General features: G+C 53.2%; 9 protein-coding genes across 9 annotated transcripts; 5 read left to right on the forward strand and 4 right to left on the reverse strand.

The window, feature by feature from the left end:
• Nucleotides 1-373: 373 nt before the first annotated feature.
• Nucleotides 374-1,856, reverse strand: AYO21_11983 (cell division control protein 48; the record flags this gene model as incomplete). Its single annotated transcript, XM_022661833.1, has 4 exons — nucleotides 374-516; nucleotides 598-1,454; nucleotides 1,511-1,720; nucleotides 1,795-1,856. The coding sequence occupies 4 exons, from the start codon at nucleotides 1,854-1,856 to the stop codon at nucleotides 374-376; spliced, it is 1,272 nt and encodes a 423-aa protein (XP_022505849.1).
• A 672-nt stretch (nucleotides 1,857-2,528) lies between these two features.
• On the forward strand, nucleotides 2,529-3,325 carry AYO21_11984 (isopenicillin N synthetase; the record flags this gene model as incomplete). Its single annotated transcript, XM_022661834.1, has 2 exons — nucleotides 2,529-2,656; nucleotides 2,887-3,325. 2 exons carry the CDS (start codon nucleotides 2,529-2,531, stop codon nucleotides 3,323-3,325), a joined length of 567 nt encoding a protein of 188 aa, XP_022505850.1.
• A 1,070-nt stretch (nucleotides 3,326-4,395) lies between these two features.
• On the forward strand, nucleotides 4,396-4,860 carry AYO21_11985 (hypothetical protein; the record flags this gene model as incomplete). The annotated part of the gene is made up of 1 exon (XM_022661835.1): nucleotides 4,396-4,860. One exon carries the CDS (start codon nucleotides 4,396-4,398, stop codon nucleotides 4,858-4,860), a length of 465 nt encoding a protein of 154 aa, XP_022505851.1.
• Nucleotides 4,861-5,192: 332 nt separating this feature from the next.
• AYO21_11986 (hypothetical protein) lies at nucleotides 5,193-5,909 on the reverse strand (the record flags this gene model as incomplete). The annotated part of the gene is made up of 1 exon (XM_022661836.1): nucleotides 5,193-5,909. The coding sequence occupies one exon, from the start codon at nucleotides 5,907-5,909 to the stop codon at nucleotides 5,193-5,195; it is 717 nt and encodes a 238-aa protein (XP_022505852.1).
• Nucleotides 5,910-8,430: 2,521 nt separating this feature from the next.
• On the forward strand, nucleotides 8,431-9,178 carry AYO21_11987 (hypothetical protein; the record flags this gene model as incomplete). The annotated part of the gene is made up of 2 exons (XM_022661837.1): nucleotides 8,431-8,591; nucleotides 8,683-9,178. The coding sequence occupies 2 exons, from the start codon at nucleotides 8,431-8,433 to the stop codon at nucleotides 9,176-9,178; spliced, it is 657 nt and encodes a 218-aa protein (XP_022505853.1).
• Nucleotides 9,179-11,579: 2,401 nt separating this feature from the next.
• AYO21_11988 (hypothetical protein) lies at nucleotides 11,580-12,187 on the forward strand (the record flags this gene model as incomplete). Its single annotated transcript, XM_022661838.1, has 2 exons — nucleotides 11,580-11,760; nucleotides 11,979-12,187. 2 exons carry the CDS (start codon nucleotides 11,580-11,582, stop codon nucleotides 12,185-12,187), a joined length of 390 nt encoding a protein of 129 aa, XP_022505854.1.
• A 3,521-nt stretch (nucleotides 12,188-15,708) lies between these two features.
• AYO21_11989 (hypothetical protein) lies at nucleotides 15,709-16,399 on the reverse strand (the record flags this gene model as incomplete). The annotated part of the gene is made up of 2 exons (XM_022661839.1): nucleotides 15,709-16,344; nucleotides 16,397-16,399. 2 exons carry the CDS (start codon nucleotides 16,397-16,399, stop codon nucleotides 15,709-15,711), a joined length of 639 nt encoding a protein of 212 aa, XP_022505855.1.
• Nucleotides 16,400-18,613: 2,214 nt separating this feature from the next.
• Nucleotides 18,614-19,238, forward strand: AYO21_11990 (HAT1-interacting factor 1; the record flags this gene model as incomplete). The annotated part of the gene is made up of 2 exons (XM_022661840.1): nucleotides 18,614-18,874; nucleotides 19,017-19,238. 2 exons carry the CDS (start codon nucleotides 18,614-18,616, stop codon nucleotides 19,236-19,238), a joined length of 483 nt encoding a protein of 160 aa, XP_022505856.1.
• Nucleotides 19,239-19,427: 189 nt separating this feature from the next.
• Nucleotides 19,428-20,116, reverse strand: AYO21_11991 (hypothetical protein; the record flags this gene model as incomplete). Its single annotated transcript, XM_022661841.1, has 2 exons — nucleotides 19,428-19,760; nucleotides 19,817-20,116. The coding sequence occupies 2 exons, from the start codon at nucleotides 20,114-20,116 to the stop codon at nucleotides 19,428-19,430; spliced, it is 633 nt and encodes a 210-aa protein (XP_022505857.1).
• Nucleotides 20,117-22,686: the final 2,570 nt, after the last annotated feature.

Raw genomic sequence — 22,686 nt, forward strand, 5'->3', positions numbered from 1 at the left:
CCGTCGTTTTTCTTCCCTTAACGGACGGGCCCCCTTCCCGGGTTTTTTTTTCTCGCCCCCCCCCCCCCCCCCCTTCGTGCAGAACCAGAGCTTGTTGGTAACGCCGCCGATTATGGTCTGGGACAAGTACGCGGACACGCTGCTCTTGGACTGTACCGGAGCGTTGGACGTCCACCGCTTGATGTTGTTGTTGTAGTTGAAGTCTTCCTCAATCCCGCACTCATCGCACACGATGATGAGCCTCTCTTCTCAGCCAGCTTCATGACTGTGTCCGAGTCCGGCTGCACTTGGACGCCCTTCCCGATGAGGTCTGTGACCGTCGTCCACTTGGCCCCCGGTGCCGAGTATGCGGTTGATGTTCAATCTCAACGCGTTATTGCTCTCCTGGCCGCTCGGGCCGTAGGAAGATGATGACGCACGGGTTCATGGCCGGGTCTGTAAGCGCGTTCCCGATCCGCCACATGAAGTCGAGCTTCTGGTCGTCCCTGAGCAGGAGGAAGAAGATGTTGTTCAGAACTTCGCGTTCAAGGTCGACGACGGCCCTCACGCGGGCACGGGAACGGGAACGGCATGATAATGAAGGGCGACGTCACGAACATGTACATCCTCCCGTGCTCGTCCCCCCTTCTCGTGGTCGATCACGGTCTTGTGCGGCTTGGACTCCAAGATCGGCCCCCCCAGATTCGGACCTGACGGTGAACATCAGGAATATATCGAGAAGCGGACCACTGTTGACTGGGATACGGAGACTTGGACAGAGAGGAGCAACTGGTGAAGGAGTTTTGAGGCGGAGCGATGACCGGAAGTGACGAAGGCTGAGTGTCCTGGCTAGTAAGGTGAACGAGCCTGTACGTCCCAATGCACATACTCCTGGGTCAGGGGCGTGACCGGGAAAGCCACCCTGGTGGTGAGTAACGGGTGGAAGCCTCCTCAACGCGGCCGCGTAGTTGACTGGGGGGGCATTGATACCGGCCACGTCCGATAACTCCTGCGACGCCGTGGGCAGTCGGGACTCCATCTGCCACCACGAGGCCATCCTCCTGCAGTAGACGTAGTACGTGATGTCCTTGACCACGACGGAATTGGGCGTGATCGCCCACCTGATTATCTGCTGGTCCTGGTCCGACCACTCGTTGAAGGCAGGGGCTCGAGCACGGGAAGTCGTCGAAAAAACCAGATTTTCCCTCCGTGCCTCTGTATCGTCCATGGTGACGACCTCGTTGCTGTCCCCGTCGGCGGACACGACCGTCTCGGAGTCCGTAGTGTCGCTCATGACCACGTAGTACCGATCGAACCTGTTCTGTACGCACTCGCACATGTGAACACGACCACTTCGATCGAGAACCCCGTGTCCGAGGGTCGTGAGCCGGCCATGTTGAGGCAACACCTGAAGACAAACGGTTGGAGAGGTCAACGAGTTGGTGGACGCGTACAGCAGCACGAGCGTCACCGACCTCGACCCGCGGTACACATTCGTGTAGGTCCCAGCTGTACACGCTAAAACATGAACATGGATGTGCACACGACCGTGTCGACGTAGACGGCGGCGGACAGCAACGTGTACATGAGGACGGATAGCACGGCGGCCGAGGTCGTCGATGTGTCCGGGAACAGCTCCGTGGAGATGAAAGCGTACCCGCTCAGCGAGACCTGATCACCTGCGTGGTCGTGAACAAGGTCGTCGACACCAACAAGCTGCGCGCGCTGATGGGATATGGGGCTGGGTCATCATCTCGAGGCTGGATCGAGGACCCGAAGCTGAGTATGAGTATGAACTGGAGCAACAACCATCACCGATCGTCTCCTTCGGGCTCGGGAAGGGCAACCACGAGGGTGGTGGTCCTGACCACGGACATATACCCCTGGCCGTGGCCTGGCCCAGGAGATCATCGTGAATCTCGACTCGACTCGGACCACCTGGGTAGTGAGCGCGCCCGAGATCACCACGAAACATGAAAGCAGTTGGTCCGGTCCAGAAGTTGAGGGCCGTCTCGATCTCGGGGTGTATACAGCCTGCTCACGCCCAGGGGGCCTGGCCCAGGCATGAACCTGCCCCGGCGACCTGTCCTAGTTGTCGGTAGTCGGTCTGGACGTGGAAGTGAGCACGATCAACGATCAAGCGAGGGGACGGACGGTATGCCGCTGCCGCCACATGACCCCATCGATGGCATCAGCATCGTCACCACGAACGGGGGGTTTGGCACGACAAGGAGTTCGACGACAAAAGGAAAGGGGAGAACGAGAATTATAGATCTCTTGTCAAATATGAAGCTGATGGACAATGAGGTAAAGGGCGGGGGAAGAGACCCCCCCGGTAGCTGCGCTTGTGGCTAGGTAGCGTACACCCTCGATGAGCCCCGTATTGTTGCCCACAGATGCTTTTCCAGGGGTTGAGATTCTCCATTCTGAGCGTGCGGAAGAGGACATTTAACATTGTGCATTTGCCTAGGGTAAGGGTATGAGAAACCCAATCATTGGAAATCCGAGAACTGAGAAAGGATCGCAGGCCTAGTCGATCGCCGTGAATGATGGGCGGAGGGGAGATTTCTAGAGGCAACCCTGGGTCCGCGGGCGGCTCACCGCCCCCACAAGTGCTGGACCAGCACAAGTGGCTTGACAAGCGCATGAAAAAGACAAAGGAATCCAATCAAGGCGAGTTGGTGCTCCTGCGTAGTGCACATGTTCGGGCGTAGTGAACGAGATCGTATGGCCGGACGGGGGGCGCAACGTCAGCGTCATCCAAGGTGAACAGGAAACGAGGAGGCGAGCGACCAGGGCCTCCCTCGTACGACATCATCAGTCGAACTCGCTCTGCCCCACGACTTCGTGAACATCCAAAACGGCTTCCACTTCAACTCGCTGAGGGTATACTCTCTCGTCCGCCAGTGCGACCGACCACCCCGTGGTTGGCTACACGTTTCGAGGAGAGAGGCAAGCGGCTTGGGCAAACGTCGGAGTCGGCATCTTCTGGAGAAGCTCAATAACGGGACGATCGATGATCGTCGACTTGATGTACACGGCCTGGGTCGGAGCCGACCAGCAATTGGCCGTCCCTCGCGAGCCCTTGCGGAGATGGCCGAGAGAGGTTCGACCTGCCGCCGAAGATGGACAGGGTGGCACAATGGCCGTCGAGGTCAGCGCCGACTGCGATGTGACGAACATCATTGAGTACAACGCCCAGGGACTCGGACCTGCTGCACGTGTGGTTGGCCAAGAACATGCTCATGTGCGAGCGAGTGTCTGTGCATTTCTGGCGCGGGTGTGGCCCGGGGCACCATGTCCATGTGGGACGCCGTCGCCAAACAACAACGCCGCGCGGTCCTGATGTTTTCTGCCTGAAAGCAGTCCTCCGCCCTGTCCGTCGGCAAGATCCTAGACCTGAGCAGCTGGACACGTCCGTATGACCGACGACAAGAAGTACGAGGGCGGGCGGCTTTCGTCGTGTCGCGCGCCCATCCCGGGACTGTTACGAGGGCGTTTGATCATGATCGACGGCAACTCCCCTTCACGGGCCGTTGATGGAAGCACCTATAGATATTCGTGGATAGGTAGGTGCGTGTCTCTGCACCGACGTTCGAAGCCCTGAAAGCCAAGAGGAGCGCTCCCCGATCGATCGACGTGGACCCGGAGAGGCTCGATCGAGTACGAAAAGGTGGTTTTGGAGCGCGGATATATGAGTGTAATCGTCATGAGGACCAAGTACCGTCCATCTCCGTCATGATCCAGGGCGAGGTCCACACACGCACTTGGGGCGCAATCATCTCCAGGCTCTCATCGACTTGAGGACGTACGCGAAGGAGTAAGCGTCTGAGTACTCGGTAGGGGTTGATTGTTTTTTTCTTTTTTCCTTTTTTGGGAATTATCATCAAGGATGATAACTCATTGTGATAGTGATGAACCCAGGAGAAAAAGGCTCGGTTCTGGCGCGAACCAGCGCCAAGTAAACACTAGGACTCACGCTAGGACTGACGCTGCCTCCTGATTAGGCCGAATTCGCCTGCATAATGTACAGGCAAAATGCGGCCTCCTGATTGGTGCAAGGGACACAGGATCCTAGCACTTGAGACACCGTACGTGGAGGAGGGTAAGGAAGAGAGAGAGAGACAAGACGTGAGGGGAAATGCAGGGTGTGTACGAAAGAGGAAGGAAAAGGGAGAAAAGGGCAAGACAATGGGTATTCCTTACCGAGGAGCGTACGGTATAAGGAGAGAGAGAGAAAGGACGTTGTCCCTTTTTCCCCTCTCTCCCCAAATTTATCCTCCTTGGTACTAGGTTGCCTAGCTAGTTGCCGCAGAACTCTTTTCCAAACCCTTACACTCATAACGTTATCGTTTTTTCTCAAACTTTTTTTCGTCATGGATATTGAAGGTGTGAAACCAACTGCATTGACATACCATGTCGACCAAGAATTACGTCCAGTTATTCATCTTCATGAGCCCCCCAAAGCTCGAGCAATCGAGATACAATAGCGAGACGTGCCTCCGCAACGTCAATATTCAGACCATATCTCGTCTTGCGGGCACGAAGCTCGCTTTCAAGCTGCGGTGTCCGGTGCTTCCCCACCAACCCATCAATGCGGGCTGCGAAATCTTGCACAAGCAAGGGAATCGCGAGTTGTTGGAGTCCGCGCATAATCTCGGTACGAAGCTCTTTGTGCTTGTCCTTGCGCCGGCATGGTATCAAAAAATTGCAGGACTGCAACGATTCTGCGTGTTTGAAATATCCATCGATAATGATCTGCGGATCGCATCCGGTCATCGCCCTCGTGCAGATTCTGAGCAGTTCCAGGAGTTCTTCCCTTGTCTGAAGATAAAGAAGATACAGCCTCGTTTTACGGATCTTTTCCTCAAACCCATCTAGGATATTCATCTTCTTCCATTCAAATTCTTGAAAAAGGAGACGCGACCTATAGATGCGCCGGTTTTTGCTGGAGGTCGGAAGTCTTGTGCAGGAACCGCAACGCTCTACTGCTCCCCCCATCCCTCTCCACCGAGACGATCATTTCGCCATGTCGAACGAACCGACTGTTCGCCCCTCCCCAGCCACCAGATCAGTCGAAGCCATATCCGACGGGCGCACACAAAAGGGATTTGGACACCCGCTTGTATGGAGCGAAGCTGTTACCTTTCGTCTCTTGGGCCCGATGAAGACACAGAATTGCAAAAAAAACAACTGAACGATCCGAGTTCACTTCAGTCATAGAACAACTTCAGGTAATTCGGCGGCCAGCGGATCCTGTTCGTCAATTTATTCTTCCACCTCCTTAGTTCGTCAGGATCAGCATCATATCCTTCGTCATGAAACACGTACATGGCGTGATCCGTCGCATCATGTATCGCCTGCACGACAATCGAGTCGTATGCCGCCGATGTTTTCCACTCCTTTAATCTCGCCTTCTCAACCACATCGAGAAAGACTTCCCATTCGGCTCTACTCAACAGCACCCCCTCTCTTGGGAAAATGTGAAAGAGATGAGGTTCGCCTTTCCAGTCAATCTTTTCGTCAAAAAGGTTTTTATGAGCTTCGTAGCGCTCATGATTTTGAAATTCTGTCTTGATCTTGTCGTGGAAGGGCGGCCACTTGGGAGGCAGGCCAATCTTGGTGATCTTGCCGTTTTGAATAATTTCTGCCGCGTTGACGAAACGGACGAGTGGGCATTTCTTTGAAGTTTCGTAAAGAAAGGATGTGCTGTGCGAGGTTGCCACGATGACCAGATGGCTGTTTTTGGTATTGGCGATCTCATTCAATTTGTCCATCATTTCGCGTGCGATGCCGCAGCTTGGCCTTTGAATTTCATCCAGATAGCCTGAAACCGGATCGAGACAGAGGGAAAAGATGAACACATTCGTTTCTTCAACTCTTCCTTGTTTGACCCAACGGAGGCCTTGATCATCCAGAAGCGGAGGCATTTTGCCGAACATCCTGTTGTTTTGCTTGTTATCACCATGAAACAGTGGCCTTTGCTCCATCAATAAATAGTCGGGCCTGGCTTTGGTTGCCGCGTAGCGATGGAGATTTTCATTTCGTCGGCCGTGCAACTGGCGGTGTAAGGAGAATTGCATCAAACCACGTACGTGTGTATGCCTCGGTCGCGCCCTGCGAACTTTCGTCATGCGAAGTTGTGCTGGAACTTTTGACGGCATCGGTGTGTGACGTGGCAATCAGGTTCAGGCCGGCTCGGCGCGAAAGGCTTGTGTGCCATTGGCGAGGTTTCTTGTTGAGGCATGAGGCGCCAGGCGCCGACCGCTTCACTTTAGTAAAACCTTTTTCAGGGTATTGGTTCCTGAAAAAGGCAACCTCTGGGCCAAGCCGATAGCGCGGTGGCTGCCTGGCCCCTGTCTCATGCCAGCTGACCCGCCTGGCCGCTGGAGCCTGTCGGTGCCTATGTGGTATGTGGGTCGGGACTGCGGGTTCTGGGCAGTGTCGGTCCTCGCGTTCAAGGCGTCTGCGGGCGGCGTATTGAACCAGCCGTCTGCTCTTTGCCAGATGCAAAACACGTCATCCTTCAGTCATGTTCGTTTGCAACGTTGATCTGCCGGTATGACCAGACGCCGTTCTGATCGCGAGACCCATTCTGGTGACCAGGGCCGGAGAAATCATCAGGAGAGGGAAGAGGTTGTATCTGTACCGGACAGAGGTGACGGATGCTCTATCGATGAAGATGCTCCCGTCGAGGATGAACTGCAATCCGATACAGAACACCTGAATTTGCTTGATTATGAGCACCCTCGACGTTATCTGAAGCATGGGAACGCCCCGGACACGATCCTTCTTGCAACTCTAATACTGTTTCATCTTCGGCGCACCATCCGCCACGGGATTACTCCGTTAGGATTCGGTGGTTGAAGTCTATTGGGATCATATTTCTGTTCAGTCCGTTCGACTTGGGCATCATATGTCTGAATGCGAATGCGATATGACGCTTGTTGAATTGGATCCTCGAGCTCCCCTGTGCTCTTTGTGTCTAATCCGAGACCGATGAGGCGGCGGTGGTGCAACAAGACGTGTGCTTGTTCCCAGTCAATACCGGATTGTAGCTGGGCACTTCTGGTTTTCCTCGTCCTTCGAACTCCGGAGAACGATTCAGGTTTCCGTTTTGGCAACGACTGTTCATCCCGGGGAAGAACAGATGGAAGTAGAAATGAGCAATTTGTCGATGAGGATGATGAGACTTTGGATTGGCAAGTCTGGAAACAATTTTACTCAGCCGGGCAGCAGTGCCTTTGAGCGGTATGGACCGTAGGGCGTCGAGAAATAATCGTCTGAGATAGAATTTATGCCGTCAACAGAAATCAGAATCATTTCTGATTTGAGTTGAAAAGAATTTCCTGCGTTCGTTGATTTGTTGCGGCACCGGCTTTTCTGAGGATACATATCTTCGATCTGATTTGCTGTCAACACTCGACCTTAGAAGTCGTCAGGGATAATACTGACGAGAAAATGGCGAAACTTCTCTGGACTGATCTCTTGCGGTGCTCTGGGGAACAGCCTCCGCGGACCATGCTCTTCCTGTGGCGCGGCTTCGCTGCGCTGTGAGTACAAACGAGTCCTCGGATAAGGACGACGTTCAAGAACGCACGCCAATCAACCTCGTTATTTTGAACCCCTTTCAGTCTTCATCCGGAGACGACGATGTCGGTTGCCGGCAGGAACATATGGGTCGACCGAGCTTGACGAACTCGCTGAGATGAAATCCGCCAACTCCCCTAAATTACTTCCCAACCCCCCCAACGCATCTCAACTCACCCTTGATGCCGGTAGAAATGTCACATGGGATGGAGAAGACGCAGCAGCCTCCTCTCGCTGAGCGTACGAGCCAATATCGTCGTAGTGGCGGTCTCCTTGATAGTGAAAAGATAGTGCCACCGTATGGAGTCAAATTCTGCGGTACCCAGATGTCGTTTCGGCCAACTGTGAGACACAGCAGGACCTCCGTCACAGGCACCAATGATTGGGTGGCCTGAATGAATTGATAATGCTCTGCAGGGCGGCCCAACCGCTGCGGTTCCATGCCAGAGAATGTCGCCGTTGTAGTACTATGGTGATGAGTTGTTTTTCTCTTTGATATCGAGCTTGATCGAGGTACATCTGCCAAAGATTGTATTCGTCGAGGGGATGTAAAGGACGTGTCCACAGGACCGAGTAAAGAAACTAGTTGTCGACGAACTACTGTAGGTTCCTGTTCCTGACGCCCGACCCGGCACCCTATTGAATTAATGTCTTGTGTAGTTCGATGTCATCCTTGTTGCAGACCTCTGGGATCTCAGCATCAGCCAGAAGGGCGTTAAGGATATATGCTCAAAGGTGTGGTTGTGGTCGTTGATGTCGCCGAGGAGTTCGCGGGTCTCTTTGTAGGAGCCACGCAGGTATTTTAGACGCGCAGGAGGGGCATTGATGGAAGATACTTCCACGTTCCCCTATGCTGTCAGTATGCCTCAGGGGGTGCCTTTCACTGGTTTTCTTGAAAAGGCGCAAGAGATGCTGGCGACCCAGACGACCGATGGAAACAACACGATAAACTCTTCAATACGGTGCACCCTCGACCAAATTTGTATGGAGACCTCTGCGGAGAATCAAGGCGCCAGTGACGTGTAGAGGGGTGTAATAAAGTTTCTCCGTAATTGATGACTTCAGGAGGGCATCCAAATGCCTTTCTCTGTGTGCGCTGCTCACGCGCAGCAGCCTCGTCAAGGGAACACCTAAAGAGGTTTCCCACTGCGGTCTGGATGCGGAAGATGGATTGGGAAGTGGCAGCTCGGTAATGCGAGATTTCGGTGTCAGGACCGCCTCCAATTGCGTTCCACGAACGGTCAGGTCGAATTTGAATCACCTCCGCTTGACGGGAGTGAAGCCGGAACGAACAACTTGGACAAATCCGGTCACCGGGTGGAATAGCGTTTATGCGATCGGGACGTTTCCCAAGTCGTTCAGCGAGCTGAATGCCGAGGAGACGGAGGAGCTGGCCAACATCTCCGTACTCTTCCTTCCATTCGTATTTCGCCGCATCGTGGGACCAGTTGCTGGTTGCGTGTCTGCTGACCAGAACCTCATCAGCACCATCGTTTTCTTCAGCCACGACTTCCTGGCTTGGGGCCGCATGAAGGATCCCGACAAAGCGATGCTGCTTGGGACTTGGAAGGACGCTGGTTGTCCTGGCGTCCATGATCTCTGCGTTTGATATATCCGACAATGTCGAGTTCTTTTTTCTCCGCGTCTCTTTCCATGTGTTGCGTGTTTTCTCTTCTTCACAAGACTTTCTGGGTGGCGACAGGTCAAGTATAGCTCTTTCTGCTAGGCTATGACTGCGCCTATTGCAGCCGTAGTCATGGCTGGCACGAAGGTCCAGCCGTCTCGATTTCTGAGATGTTGTACCACCAACCGAACAAAAGAAAAAACCGAACGAGGGCGTTTGTTTGGATACACACACACGCACACCAATGTAAATAGATAACTTACCCCGGTTAAGTAGGCTCTCCCGATTGATGGCATCAGCTATCTCCCAGGCATGAGAAGCCCTGATTCGCTGTACAGCATTCTCCCGTCATGATCAGCATCAAAACGCAGAGCATCAATCGAATTTGCTATCGAGCCGGTTGATGGCCGGAAGAACTTGGTGTCTGAACACTGAATCATTGCCCGCGCGTGGAATAACCAGTCTGCACAGCATATTGCATGGTTGGAGGCCTTGGTAGAGTAGCCCTGGTATCCTCAAAGGTCTCGTGGAAGAGCTGTAACAGCATTCGATAGTCATCCCTACTGGTTCGTGAGAGCTTGACTCGTGGAGGTAGCTGAGGCCCCTCCCCATCCGATGAGAGGCGAAGAGAGAGACAGTCTTCTGGAATGTGAAAGGAGATGGACCTGGTGCTGGATGTTGCGAGGGACCAATGGATGCCCATCGGCTGGTCACTGTGGAGGAGCAGCAGACTTCGATGCAGCCTCTCCACCAAAACCAAGTCCCTGCATGGCGTTCGATCTCTAACCGCTTCGTGTGTCTCGTGGTCGGTAGTTATGCGTGAAGCTGGGCGATACAATTCCTCTCCGCTGTAGCGAGGCGATTGTGGCTCATGACCGAATGTGAACAACACTATATTTTACTGTCATGTATCAGTGAAAGGTAATGGTAATGGCGATGGGGATGGCGTAGTATTAGTTTTTTCTGTGTTGTTTTACACTGATTCTCCGCTTCTCAAGGGGGGTTGAATTTCTCCAGTGGCTCAACGCCGAGCCTCTATGGCGCCCTGAAGTCTGTACTCGTCGCAGCTGAGCCTTCTGGGGCTGACGGTGTGAGATCTGGGCCTTTTCTTTTCCTTGTCGACCTGCGGCTTGTCTGGTTGTGGAGCCGGTCTGCTACAACGTCTAGGTGCCCGATGCACACACATCTGCACATGGCAATGAAGTGCAGGCGGAGGTCGACTTGACACAGAAGTCGTCACTGTCGCGTAAGGTGCATCGATCGATCTGACTGCGCATAGACGATGATCCCCCATGCCTGCGTCTCACCACCGCGATGTAATCAATGAATGAATGGGCAGTGTGGTAGAATGCAGTGCGATGGCGTGTAATCCGATGTATGATGTTGTAACTGTGACTTTGCCAGACCCCCATTTGTACCAGGTACCCTCTTCAGTATACCAGCTCTTTTTGTCTTATAGGGATAGACGACGTCAGCATTGATCGTCCCAATTGTGTTTCTCCCCTGCAGGTTCTCCCTGAATGCTTTGGGGTATTCGGCAACCAATCCACGAGGCCAATTTTCCTTTCGCCAACTGTTAAAGTGTGTGCGAGGACTTGGTACGAGAATGTCTGCGTCAGCATCACTCGCCGTCGCACGGAGTGTTCGCACGAGGGGTTCCGTGACAGATTGAGTCAATTCTCTTGACGTCAGGGTGAGATCGATAGGATATCTGATATCTCCTGACTCATGTATCTCCGCTTCACCCCATTGGAATTCGGCGCCGGTGACTCCAGAAAACATGGTGTCGTTTGGAGCTTCGCGGTCGTGGTCGCCGAGAAGTAAGGGAACATGAAGTGGGAAGGACGGAGAGATGGTTCTGGCCCGTGAACATTGTTAGGTCGGTCCTCGGTCAACTAGCCGAATGGCAATTTGCTCCGGGCTATGTCAATGGCACCAACCTGGAGCTGTCAGGTGTGTACCCTAGCACCAAGCTGGTGGGACTGTGGCTTTCTCATCTGGGGCCTCCAGGTCTTTGGCGTTGGTCCACCGGCGGCGCACGTCTTGGGATTCGGGCAGATTACCCAACTGCGGCCAAAAAGTGACAATCCAACGGCTGAAACAGAACGCTTTTCCTGCTCACGTTTCTTCTCAAGAGGATGCCATCGGCTAAATCGTGCACGACACTCTGACTCGAACTGCAAAACTTCCACCGAAGGTCGTGGAGAACAGAGTTACTCGTACTCTCTTTGGTCGCAGATGTACGACGACATTTCGCCGTTGCAGTCAATAGCCTGTAGGGTTTCCGAAAGGTTTGAGCTTTGGGAGATTCTTCTCATGGAGTTTGGGAATACTTGGTGCACGCGCCCGTGCCCTGGTCAGTTTCTGTTTCGGTTTTCGGTAGGCAATGCGAGTTCTGGACACTGTCGAAATCGCCTCCCAGGGCCGGCTCAAGTTCGAATTCAACCATCAGATACGCGGCGGATGCAGTATCGACAAGCACGGGACGCCTATTACGGATGAGGTGCTGAAGATTGTAAAGGAAGAGAGCGATGCCGTGTTGTTTGGGAGTGTGGGCGGACCTGATGGTAAGTCTTATTCCCCCTTTAATGTCAGCTTTTCGTCGCTGGTTGCGTTTCATTACTTAAAAGCTGAACGCCCGACAATGACATTCCGTAAAGGAGAACGGCCTGGCTAAACCTGGAATCTGGTCTCCTGCGTCTCCGCCAGCACCTGGACGCTTTCGCCAATACTCGCTCGTATACATTCTACTCCCGCTCGTTGTTGTCACTATCCCCTCTGAAAGCTTCTATCGTCGAGGGCACGAATTGCATCGTCCTGCGCAAGAACTGCAGCGGTGCCTACTTCGGTACCAAGGTCGAAGAAGCCGACTTTGTCAGTGACTCGTGGGCGTATCGACGGGACGAAGTCGAACTAGGCAAGTACCAGATGAGTGAAGATGTTGACCGACTCGTTGTGCAGGTGACCCGGAAACCAGACACAAGTGACCCATGAATTGCCCACCAGGCGATATCCCGACCTGGTGAAGTGATTGTCTTGATACCATTCGGGTAGTTCTTCAAACGTGTAGCGCACCATTAGGCGTGCTTGTGTATCAAGTCTGCAAGAGCATGTTGGCCAGTAGCCTTTTCTCATAAGATTGCGCTTTCGTGTCCATCCCTTTGGATGTGGCGTAAGTGAATGAGACTGTGAGGTTCCATTTCCGCAACGGTTTGGGAGCCGCACGGCAGTAGTTCATCATGAATTGAGATTGTAGGGATGGTGGCATCATAGTTCTTGTTCGGAACATAGAAAACGTGTCTGACCCTCGATAGCGTGGCGGTCGCAAGCGCATGCGGTTGAGGGGTTCGACGGGTAGATCTGACGTGGTCCAAGACTCGGGCGTGGAGAGCCAGCCAGGAATACAACGGGGACTGTATCGAATCAGCTTGAACAAGAGCCACCAGTAAAAGATGGAGGTCACAATCTCCTAGAGCCCAGCGCGCGCGCGCGCGCGAGAGAGAGACATACAATCCAAGTGGAAGAGTTTAGGGATGAGTGTAAACCTTTGGCGATAAACACGGCCCTCGGCGAAAGTAAACCAGGATCTGCAACGCCAGAGTTCCACCTTTTCTAACCAACGCTAGCAGGGCTTCAAGGGCCAAGGACGGAGTGTGTTGCCAGTGTGTGTTTTGCTAGCGATCGTAGAACCCTGTGCTCGACCAACCGCGACGAATGACCGCCCGAGTCCGGAGGCGCACCAAGGAACCCGGCTTTGACCGCGAGTCTGACTAGGATCTGTAACGCCACAGTTCCACCTTTTCTGACCAACGCCAGTAGGGCCTTCAAGGGCCGAGGATTGAGTGGGGGAGAGGAGCAGGTTTCAGATAGGCAAGAGGCGATTTTAAGTGGCTTGTAAATCGGTCAGTTTCGTGGCTCCACAACTTGTCTCGCAGAGGTATTTTTGAGAGGCGCTTTCCACAGACGAATATATGTTGCCAGATAAACAGATTGAAACCCATTTGATGATAGTTTGATGAGATTTTGGTAGAGTTATTGATGAAAGTGTTGACGGAACTGAGATGGGAGTGGCGGAGGTGAAGTGGAAAGTGAAATTCGGAGCGGAATAACTATGATCCGAGGTCCCGTGTTTTGTGTTTTTGATAACTAATGGATAAGCTCCGCGGAATAAGGCTGACTAATTAAAGCGCCCTTTTGTTCAGTTTTGCCCGTAATACCGAACTGGGGGAGGCTCTTAGGCAGAGGCATCAACTCGTACGGCGGTTGGCATAGTGTTTGGGGGTAACGACTATCGCACAGTAACACTGAAGTAGCATCGAAGATCCCGATCAGATAGATTCCATGACTTGATCGATCACTGTTCTCAACCTGTTGATTGAGATACTTGGTAGATTGATTGTGTGTGTGTCTTCTGTGAAGGACTGATCCTGTTGAACGATCTTAGAGGAAAAGAACCCTCAGACCTAGAGTCTGAGATCCAGCCAAACAGGAGGCTGGAGTGTCATCCTGTACACTGGACAGGCAAATTCCACCAAGCTCGTTCCAGCCTGTAGATTCTCCCCTTATAATACTAGCTCAGCTACGCTTCGCTAGATAAAGGGACCTTTCTACCGGCTCGCCGGAGCTAGAATAGGGAAAATAGGTTCCGGATGCTCCGTAGGTAGTAATGTAAATGGGTCATCGGATGACGTACATCGCCTGTTGCGCAAGTGTCCGTCGGAAAGGGACAATCATCCAGGGTGAAACAGGAACATGGCAGAGGGACAAGCAAACAAAGGACAAAAGGGTCCAGGTGGAAATGCTGCATGAGAGCCCTGGTTGTTGAGAGCCTTCCCACCTATGGCTTTTCTTCGTGATGAGACTGTAAGGTTCAATTTCTTGCCCGACCAGCTTCCCCCCCGTCGGTAAAGAATGTGGACGACCCCGTCGAATCAAGGGGCTTTGATTCCCAACACGGCGTGGTTTTCAGGTTCTTTCTTCGTCATCGTTGGTGAGGTCAATGGATTGAAGGGTAGACTTTTTCCACGCCAGGAATTTCCTTCCATCCACTGACAAATCTGTCTGATGGGCTCTGTCATTGCACAGGCCGATCGAATTTCCCAGCACCATTCTGCGCCCGTTCTTTCGGCAGTTGAGTATTCATATGAGGTTTTGAGGTTGTTTCCAGGAGTCTTGTGGGCCAAGGTCAAACCCACATTCTTCACCCTCTTTGTAGATGTAGATGTAGATGTAGCCGTTGAGGTCCAGGCACTTTAATGTACTCAGCCAGATGGAATGTTACCTGCCAGATGGACTGCTCCCTTCAGATGGAATACCAAATGGAATGTCAGATGGAATGCCAAATGGAATAGCAGATGGAATGTGCCCTACTCGATGGAATGTTCCCTTCAAATGGAATGTTCCCTTCAGATGGACTGCTCCCTTCAGATGGAATACCAAATGGAATGTCAGATGGAATGCCAAATGGAATAGCAGATGGAATGTGCCCTACTCGATGGAATGTTCCCTTCAAATGGAATGTTCCCTTCAAATGGAATGTTCCCTTCAAATGGAATGTTCCCTTCAAATGGAATGTTCCCTTCAGATGGACTGCTCCCTTCAGATGGAATGCCAAATGGAATGTCAGATGGAATGTACCCTTCAAATGGAATGTACCCTTCAAATGGGATTAGAATTGTAACACGAGCGCCTGTTGTGTTTTCGCACAACCTTTTCACAAAACGGCAACACCGACGACATCTCGTACGCGGGCGTTATTGGCGAGTGGCTTCCAGCAGCGCATCCATCTTCAGGTTGACAATGCCCGTCAGACACGGAGTGACCGCCGTCGAGAAGGGCAAAGGTCACCTGTCGCACTGCCGGGCGCTTGAGCGCCAGGTCGCGTCGAGACAATTATCTCTCTGGCGAAGATAAATCGTCGTCATTCAGGTCTGGCGGCCGCTGTTGCCGTGTACCAAAGTCACCTGGAATGTCCGAGCGTCGGATCTGCAGCAAAAGCTGCCCTGGTGGCTGAATGAGCGAAACTCTTCTGGAAAGTTAAGGGCTCAACGGAAGAGGGTTGTCACGTGTGGCGCTAGGCCAGGTTGGGACTAGCCCGATATTTGTTCTCCCCTCTTTTATTCAGGTAGATCGAGTCACTAGGACTCTTCCTCCTCTCTCTTCAGACAGAAAAGAGCTCAACAAACCAAACCAATCTGCCATTGCGGCAACCAAATCCTTTTTCCTAGTTGTGGGCTGGTGTCGAGACTCATTCGGTTGAACGTCTTGCAACAGACGCCACAAAACCGATCGAGACGTCTGGTTCAAAGTCTTGCTCGTTGCCGCAGAAGCTCGATGGACATTCGGAGCCAGGAAACAAGATCCAGTCGTGGTTCGTGATAGCGTGCTGGATGAATCTCGTTGCCCAAGAAGCTTGATGGACATTCGGAGCCACGAAACAAGATCCAGTCGTGGTTCGTGATAGCGTGCTGGATGCATTCAATGCAAAGAAGTCATGTCCAAGCTGGGATAGTCGTTTATTGTAGTTGGTCCTTGGGATTCCAAGCCTTCGGGGAGAGCAGCAAAGGAGAGCAGCTCGCCTTCGGTGACGCTCTGAACTGCTCAAAGTCTTCAGCGGTGTAGAAGCTGACAGCACATCTGGTGTCCGTGCACTTGGAGGATAGTGGCGTAGGCCAGTTTAACTTGTAGCAGTTCATGACATCTGATACACGCTCTCCCATTCTCCCGGTAAAGTAGTAGGCAGTCTCCTCTGGTTTGACCACTTTACCAGGCACCCAAGGGGCGACAGGCAGACCAGTCTCATCAATATCGTCTACAATGCCGCTGATAGGATTCTCTCCGGTAATGTCGCCCACTGTGAAGTCCTTCCCAAAGTCGGTGAAGATGTAGCCGAATAGACCAAACGTGTCAGCAATCACCAGGTAAATGCCATTCTGGTGGCAATAATCGGAAATCGTGAGTTGATTTTTCAGAGATGTGGTTGTGAGCACGATGACTTGGTATTTTTTGAGTTGGCTCAAGTCATCAGTTAATGCCTTGGCCTTGGCCGGATTTCCTGCCTCACTGGAGACGGAATTCTGACGGGGACTGGGTACCAAGAGACTGAACGAAGATATCGACGTCGATGCCGCATCGTGGCAACTCCCTGGCCTCTATCGCCACACAAGCTTCCAACCAGCTTGCTGCCCCGAAGAGACCACTGACCATACAGTCAGATCTCCATGCCATAAGGTCGGTTGCCATAGGATCTCCGTACCATGGGATGTGTATGGACTGCCAGCTCTTAGTCTGCTCGCGTATATTGCTGAAAGACCCCGTACTGCTGTAAGACCCCGTATTGCTGTATTGCGTATACCGGGAGTGAATTCGGCTCTTCTCGACTCTCGACTTCTGGGGCCAAAGCCCTACCGTGGATGGCGAGTTAAGTTTCCGGTAGCCCAAAGGGCCGACAAATCGTCATCCATGTGGTCACTACTCGTGATATAATGCCATAGCTTTGGGAAAGTTCCGGCGTGCCGCGTCAGTGCATTCTCCCACGGAATTTTCCAATCTTTCTGTTTCGGGTTCGGTCGAATCTGCTGCACCGAAGCTGGTATAACAACTCCCATCGGTGATTCGACATTTGTGACCGTGAAGGTTCCGTTCTGTGACGGGAGCTGTCCTTGCTCCTTGATACCCTCGGCTTCGCATTGCGCCCTTGAGCCCTTGCATCCTCCTCGCTACCCAACCTTGGGCAGATTTTGGCGCCCTTTGGCCCTTTGTGTGTTGGTGTTTGCATTTCCTTTCCCTCTCTTCTCCTGTGTGTGGATCGGGCAGACATGGTACCGTCAAAGAGGACGTTGGGATGTAGGACGTCTGGGATCGGAGCTGGCTGGCTGGCTGGCTGGCGAGCGAGTGTGACCGAGAAATGGCCAGGTCAGGAACCTGTTCGAAGGGATTGATGGATATGCTGTCCCAGGCCGAATGTGGCCCTACAAAGCGTCTTTGTTGCGACAATTTTCCTGCAGTTGAGCTGCCTCTGGATGTGTCTCGTGGAGGCTCATCTCAGCTTCGTGTCGGCCGCGCATCCCAGGCATTTCTCAGAAGCCTTTAGAACATAGGCTGGAGGTACACTGAAGATCTTCGACGCTTCTGAGGTGCTGCTCATCACGGGTGTCTGTGTCCAGTGCCGTGGCGTGCTTCGCGGTGCAAAGTATATGCTGGATGGACGTATCGTGTCTTTGAAATGTATTCGATAGCCTGGCGCCTTGTTGTCATCCCCCAGTCAAGGGGAGCCATTTCTTGAGGCTTTCTCGAATGTCCACGGCTCGTGAAACGCTCTCCCAGCCCTCCCCATCGTCCATCTTCGAAGTTACACCAATAAAAGCCCATTTAGAGGACAATGCCTCGGTCATAACGGGGACCTCTGCTGGTGTCTCATAAACCCTCGGACATCCGCCACCGCCTCCAGCGTCTCTTTACCCAAGGTCGACGACCCAGATCAGTCTTTTCCCGCGAGGTGCAGACAGACCCTCTGCAGCTCCGTTGTCTCCTTCTCCTTCTCCAACCATCTTTCGCGCAAATTGACAGCCGATCTGGTTCCCGATATCCTTGCCAGTTCGACTTCCCTTTGCAGCTTCAAGTTTCGAAAGATCAGAGTGGAGTGTCTGCGCTTTGGCTTTGTATTGATCCACCAGGATTCTCCAGGGTCTTGATTTGCTCCGGGCGTTGTGCATCCAAGTTCTGGTTGTCCATCAAGATAGTTTGCTCGGTTTCGAAGGTCTTCAATCGCGCTCGAAGACATTCAACCTCTTTGACGGGCTGAAAATGTAACTGCCCTGCCAAAGCCACAGAGCGTTTCGTTGTGCCCGCGGGATTGCTAATTTCTTACCGTGCGTGCTCACACAGGTCGCAAACTCGTTCGAACTGGGCAAATTCCAGCTTGACAAAGGCAAAGGCAAAGGCGTACAGGACGACAAAGTCATCGAGGCTCGTACAAAGCTTGCTAGAGCGATGGCGGAACGATTGGTGAACCGGGGGCAACTTGCGACAGATCGGGTTCCAGAACAATATGACGGGGGACCGGGCAGGGCGGTTGATTGCCGAAATGGCAAGGACCCGTCGTCGCTCTCATCTTTTGTAAGCTTTGTCGTCTTGACCCGCGTACGTCCGGTTGTACGGTCTTTGTGGATTTCAACGTCTCAATCTCGGCGGTCAAGGCCGCTTTGTGTCTTTCCTGTGCCCTGATGAGATCATCTCATCTTTGTTCCCTAGCACCCGCCGCCTTTCCACGGTCCAACCGACAATCACCATCTCGCAGTGTGCGAGCTGATCACCTAGGAAACTGTCCTCACGCTCTTCAGCCAGGGTTTTAACAATGGCGGCCTCCTCCGCAACACGACTCGCTCGGGTGCCTAAATTAGACACTACCACCCCGAGGCTATGTCATACACCGCTCAAGAGGAGGATACCGAGGATCGGTCACGTCAAGAAAACGACGGCTGCCGGTCCCGGCTTACCTCTAGAAATCTGGATAGAATCTTAGCCAAGGGCCAATCATCCGTAGACCTCATCCTCACCGAGGCGCTGAAAGCATCTCGGGTTTCGGCCAATCCTGAATTCACCCTTTCAAGGGCTCCAGTGATAGACCACTCACCTATGGCTGAACGGTCGTTTTCGCCGGCCAATGGAACTAGTCTGACAGTGAACTACGGAAATGGTCGACGCGCAAAGCACTCGAGACATCCGTACAAGCCGAGTCCTTTCTTGATCTCTGGCGCTGGAGACGAGACGAGACGGTTCCACTGGCTGGCTACCAGATCACCCGAGTTGATATCAACCCCAGCCCGCCCGAGGATTGGACGAAAAGATGATGATGGCGGTGGGTCCAGCAGTCAGCGTCGATGTCTCCGCCTATGACGGCGAACGTAAGATGAAGGCGGAAATCGACCAGGATTTGGCTCCGCCCGTCAAGGACAGCGTCGCCCTCTCCACTTTGAACCTCGTGGCGGTGCGGCGCGTTCTGAAGCGGATGTCGCCTGTACTGGGGGCCAAGGGCGCGCCGTGAGAGGGTTTTCAGCCGTAGGCACTCCTCCATATTTTGTTGCTGTAGAGCTTGCAGGCCCAGGTATGTATGCAAAAGTTGACATTGAACGCGTAGAGCGAGCCAACGCGCCCTCTGATCTCTGGAGTCCGCTATCTCGGAAGCGTATGTCGGACACACACAGAAAGATAGTTCCTGTTGCGATGCCAGTCATCAGATGACACGTCCGGTACAGAAGACAGGGAAGTTGGTTGCGTCGATCGACCTAGCCTGTCGACAATTTGACTGGCGGTAATCGTCGACAGACAAGCAACCCAAGGTCCCCAAAATTCCTGTCAGGATCAGGCTAAAGACATTGGTGAAACCCAGCTTCGTGTAGATTGTGACCTGGTACTTCTGGAGCGGGATGATTCCGGTGAACTGGCAGAAGCTCATAAACAAAATCAGGTACATGCGTTTGCGGTACGACTTTTTCTTGAAGATGGCGACGAGGCCGAGCTTGTTGGCCTTGTAGATCCGATACCGTGTCTTGATCTGGTGGAACTCCTTGACGTAAAAGTCTCTTCGTATCCATCGATGCCCTCGTGTAGCTTCTGGAGCACTTCCAGGGCCTCATCCCTTCGTCCCTTCATGATCGGCCACCGAGGCGAGAAGGGCATCCAGAACGAGGCAATCGGCATGAAAGTGGCCGTAGCCAGCTGGAGCCCCAGCAGAGTGCGCCATGCGGCATTGCCCTTGATGTAGTAGAAACCGAGACCCATCCATCCCAGCTCCGGCGAGGAAATCCGCGCTGTTGCCTCGAAGACGAGGGGCGTGAGCCAAAAGGATAAGGCCTCGACTGAAGCTCTGGCAAACGTCGTACAAGCAGGTTTTCGGCGGTGATCCCAGAAATTAGCCAGCATGAGACAGCAGCAGCTAAGTCCTCGAGCGGATCCAAACATACTTGATGGCGGTTCAAGCTAGCCAAGAGAAATGCGATACCCCGGGGGCTGAGGATGTGGGAATGGGCATGTACCTCGTCCTGTGCGATATCCACCCTCGACGAGTACCATCCCCGGCGCTTTTCTGTCGCTCGATGTAGTTGGAACATGACCCCGAGCCTGGTAAGCCTAGGCGCTCCCGGCCTTCCTGGCACTTCTAACCACCCCTAATGCCAAACAAGGCCAGGCTCTGCCCCTCCAAAGATCACCTGCCCGCGGGCTTTTCGTACATGTCGGACTCCTCCGGCTGTTGCTCCGAGCCCTGGACATCAGAGATAGCAGCCTGCCAGATAACAAGGACTGGGGTCCCATCCGGAGGGGTCCTTCGCCGCAAGCAACATTCGAGGGCATGGCGAATGCCGTCCGAGAGGATAACAGAATGGCTCTTGAAGTGCTGATCGACTTATTCATCTCGGCCTCGCCTTTCATGACACTGTGAAAGAGAGCACCGACGGCCGCGTTCTTGTCATGTCAGGGCACTCTCTGCGTTGTTCCATGAGCGACAAGCATGAGACCTGGCCTGGCCTTGGCTTCAGGAGATGGCGGGCCTGAAGGCGGCCTGCGGAAGCTTTTCGATGAGCGACCCGTCTTGCGGAATGTCTTGGATGAACTCGCCGGCGATGGCTGTGGAATCGAGGTTGTCAAGGGGGACATAAGGCCCAGCTGAACTTGTGTATTTTCCTCGTTCACTTGTGTAACCTGGAAGGGGCCCCGACAAGTTTGGGTGCGGACGTCAGTGAGCGCTGCAAAAGCCACCCCTGGTGTTGGATGTTTTTGTTGACGGCCTGCTTCGTCTCTGTCGATGGTGATATCAGGCGAGCGAAAAAAAAACTAATGCAGTAGTTGTCCATCCATCCAGAAGTATTCCAGGTCGTCCTTCTTCGTTTGCCAGCCGCCGCAGGTTCGAAAGGGAAAAGATGGAAACGAAAGGGGGACTTTGGCAGCGAAACCCGCGCAAAGCGTATGGCATACTATGCCACAAAGAAGAGAAAGCGACAACAAAAGTCTGGCAGTTTCTTCTCTTGAGGATCCCCCTCCAATTGCAACCTTGTGTCTCTTCTGCTTCGCTAACTGGGTACCTCGGGTTGAGGCAGCGGTTCTATAGTTAGGCTGTAGGCGCACACCGCAACGGGAAACGCCTCGCAGTCCGGGGGAAGACAATTTGGTTAACGGCGCGGAGGGAGAGGCTGCCAGGACTATGTTATTCTTAGCGAGATATTTGCGATTTGTTCATCGAATTTGTGGCTTGCGGACTGTGTTGAGGTTGGCCAGACCGACTGCGATCTGAGGACGTGTACCCTTTTTGGCCACATCCAAATACTCCTCTAAGTTTCATGTGGGTTGTCCGCAGTCCTCGCTGGGCCGATTTCTCTCATTCAGAACCAGTACCGGTCTGGTTAAAGTCGTCGTGTAAAACAGTATCCAGCTGGAAAGGTCCAGAGAAGCAAATGGACTCCAAATCGTCCGTCGAGTGTTTTGGAAGATATGGACTCTTCGTGATCGGCGTCGGGGAGCTTGGAATCAACGCTCCGGAGCAATTCTTTGAAGACTTTGACAGCGATGTGGTGAGAGACGTGCTCGTGCCGTGGAATAAAGGCCTCTTCTGTGCCAACGGCTCCTGCTATCGATTGTACAGGTATCGACGATCGATGCACGAGATTGACGTGTTGATCGAATTTCGGTGCTACAATTCCAAGACCAGCGCTCGCTTCAGAAACGCCTCGCAGACTCGCGGCCGAGCGAGATCACCGAGACCGAACACTCGATCAGACTCCGCGACGACTGGCCCTGCCGCATCATCGTGTGCCATCTGACTGCGGACTTGAAAGCTGCTGGGCTCGCGCGACCACTCATCCCTCCTCCTGCACGGCGGCGGCCATACCATCGGCTCGCGATTGTTTCCATATTGTGCGACTTTGGGGATCGATGGTCTGTCCGATACTCGGTAGACAACCGCGTGCAAGGAGGCTGAAAGTAAAGCCACGGTGCTGAGAAGTTGGTCGCTTCACAATTGAGGGTGTTGTTCTCTCGCTTTCGAGTCGAGGTGGAGGGATCAATTCCATGTCGTCGTTGGCCTCGCCTCGTCCCGCATTGATAGCGAATGCATGCAGTCTTTGGAAAATAAGTCTGAACTCCATTGTGCTGATCCATCCATCTCTTCTCGGACGCCGACTATAACTGGCGATGCGCCGGTTCGTTCACGCTTGGCTTTGTCATAGATAGGATCCCTTCTCTTCACCTTCGTCTTGGTCGTCCGCGTCCACCGCAGGAAATCGTAGGAGACAGGATCGGAGACTGGGAGAGATCGAGGGATGCGTGGGATAGAATGAGAGGTTTCTGTTTTCCTGCTGTCAACAAGTGAGGATTTGTCTTACGCGACTTGCGGTTCTGAAGCCCTTGACATTGTGAGAAATGTGTTCCCCAGAGGGTTGCAGTAGTGCTGCCTGCAGTGGTAGATGCAGCTCCTCTATCACCGACTGCCCATAGCCCCC

The sequence above is a fragment of the Fonsecaea monophora genome, assembly GCF_001642475.1.
Source record: "Fonsecaea monophora strain CBS 269.37 chromosome Unknown Scaff203, whole genome shotgun sequence".
In the NCBI taxonomy this organism is placed as follows: domain Eukaryota; kingdom Fungi; phylum Ascomycota; class Eurotiomycetes; order Chaetothyriales; family Herpotrichiellaceae; genus Fonsecaea; species Fonsecaea monophora.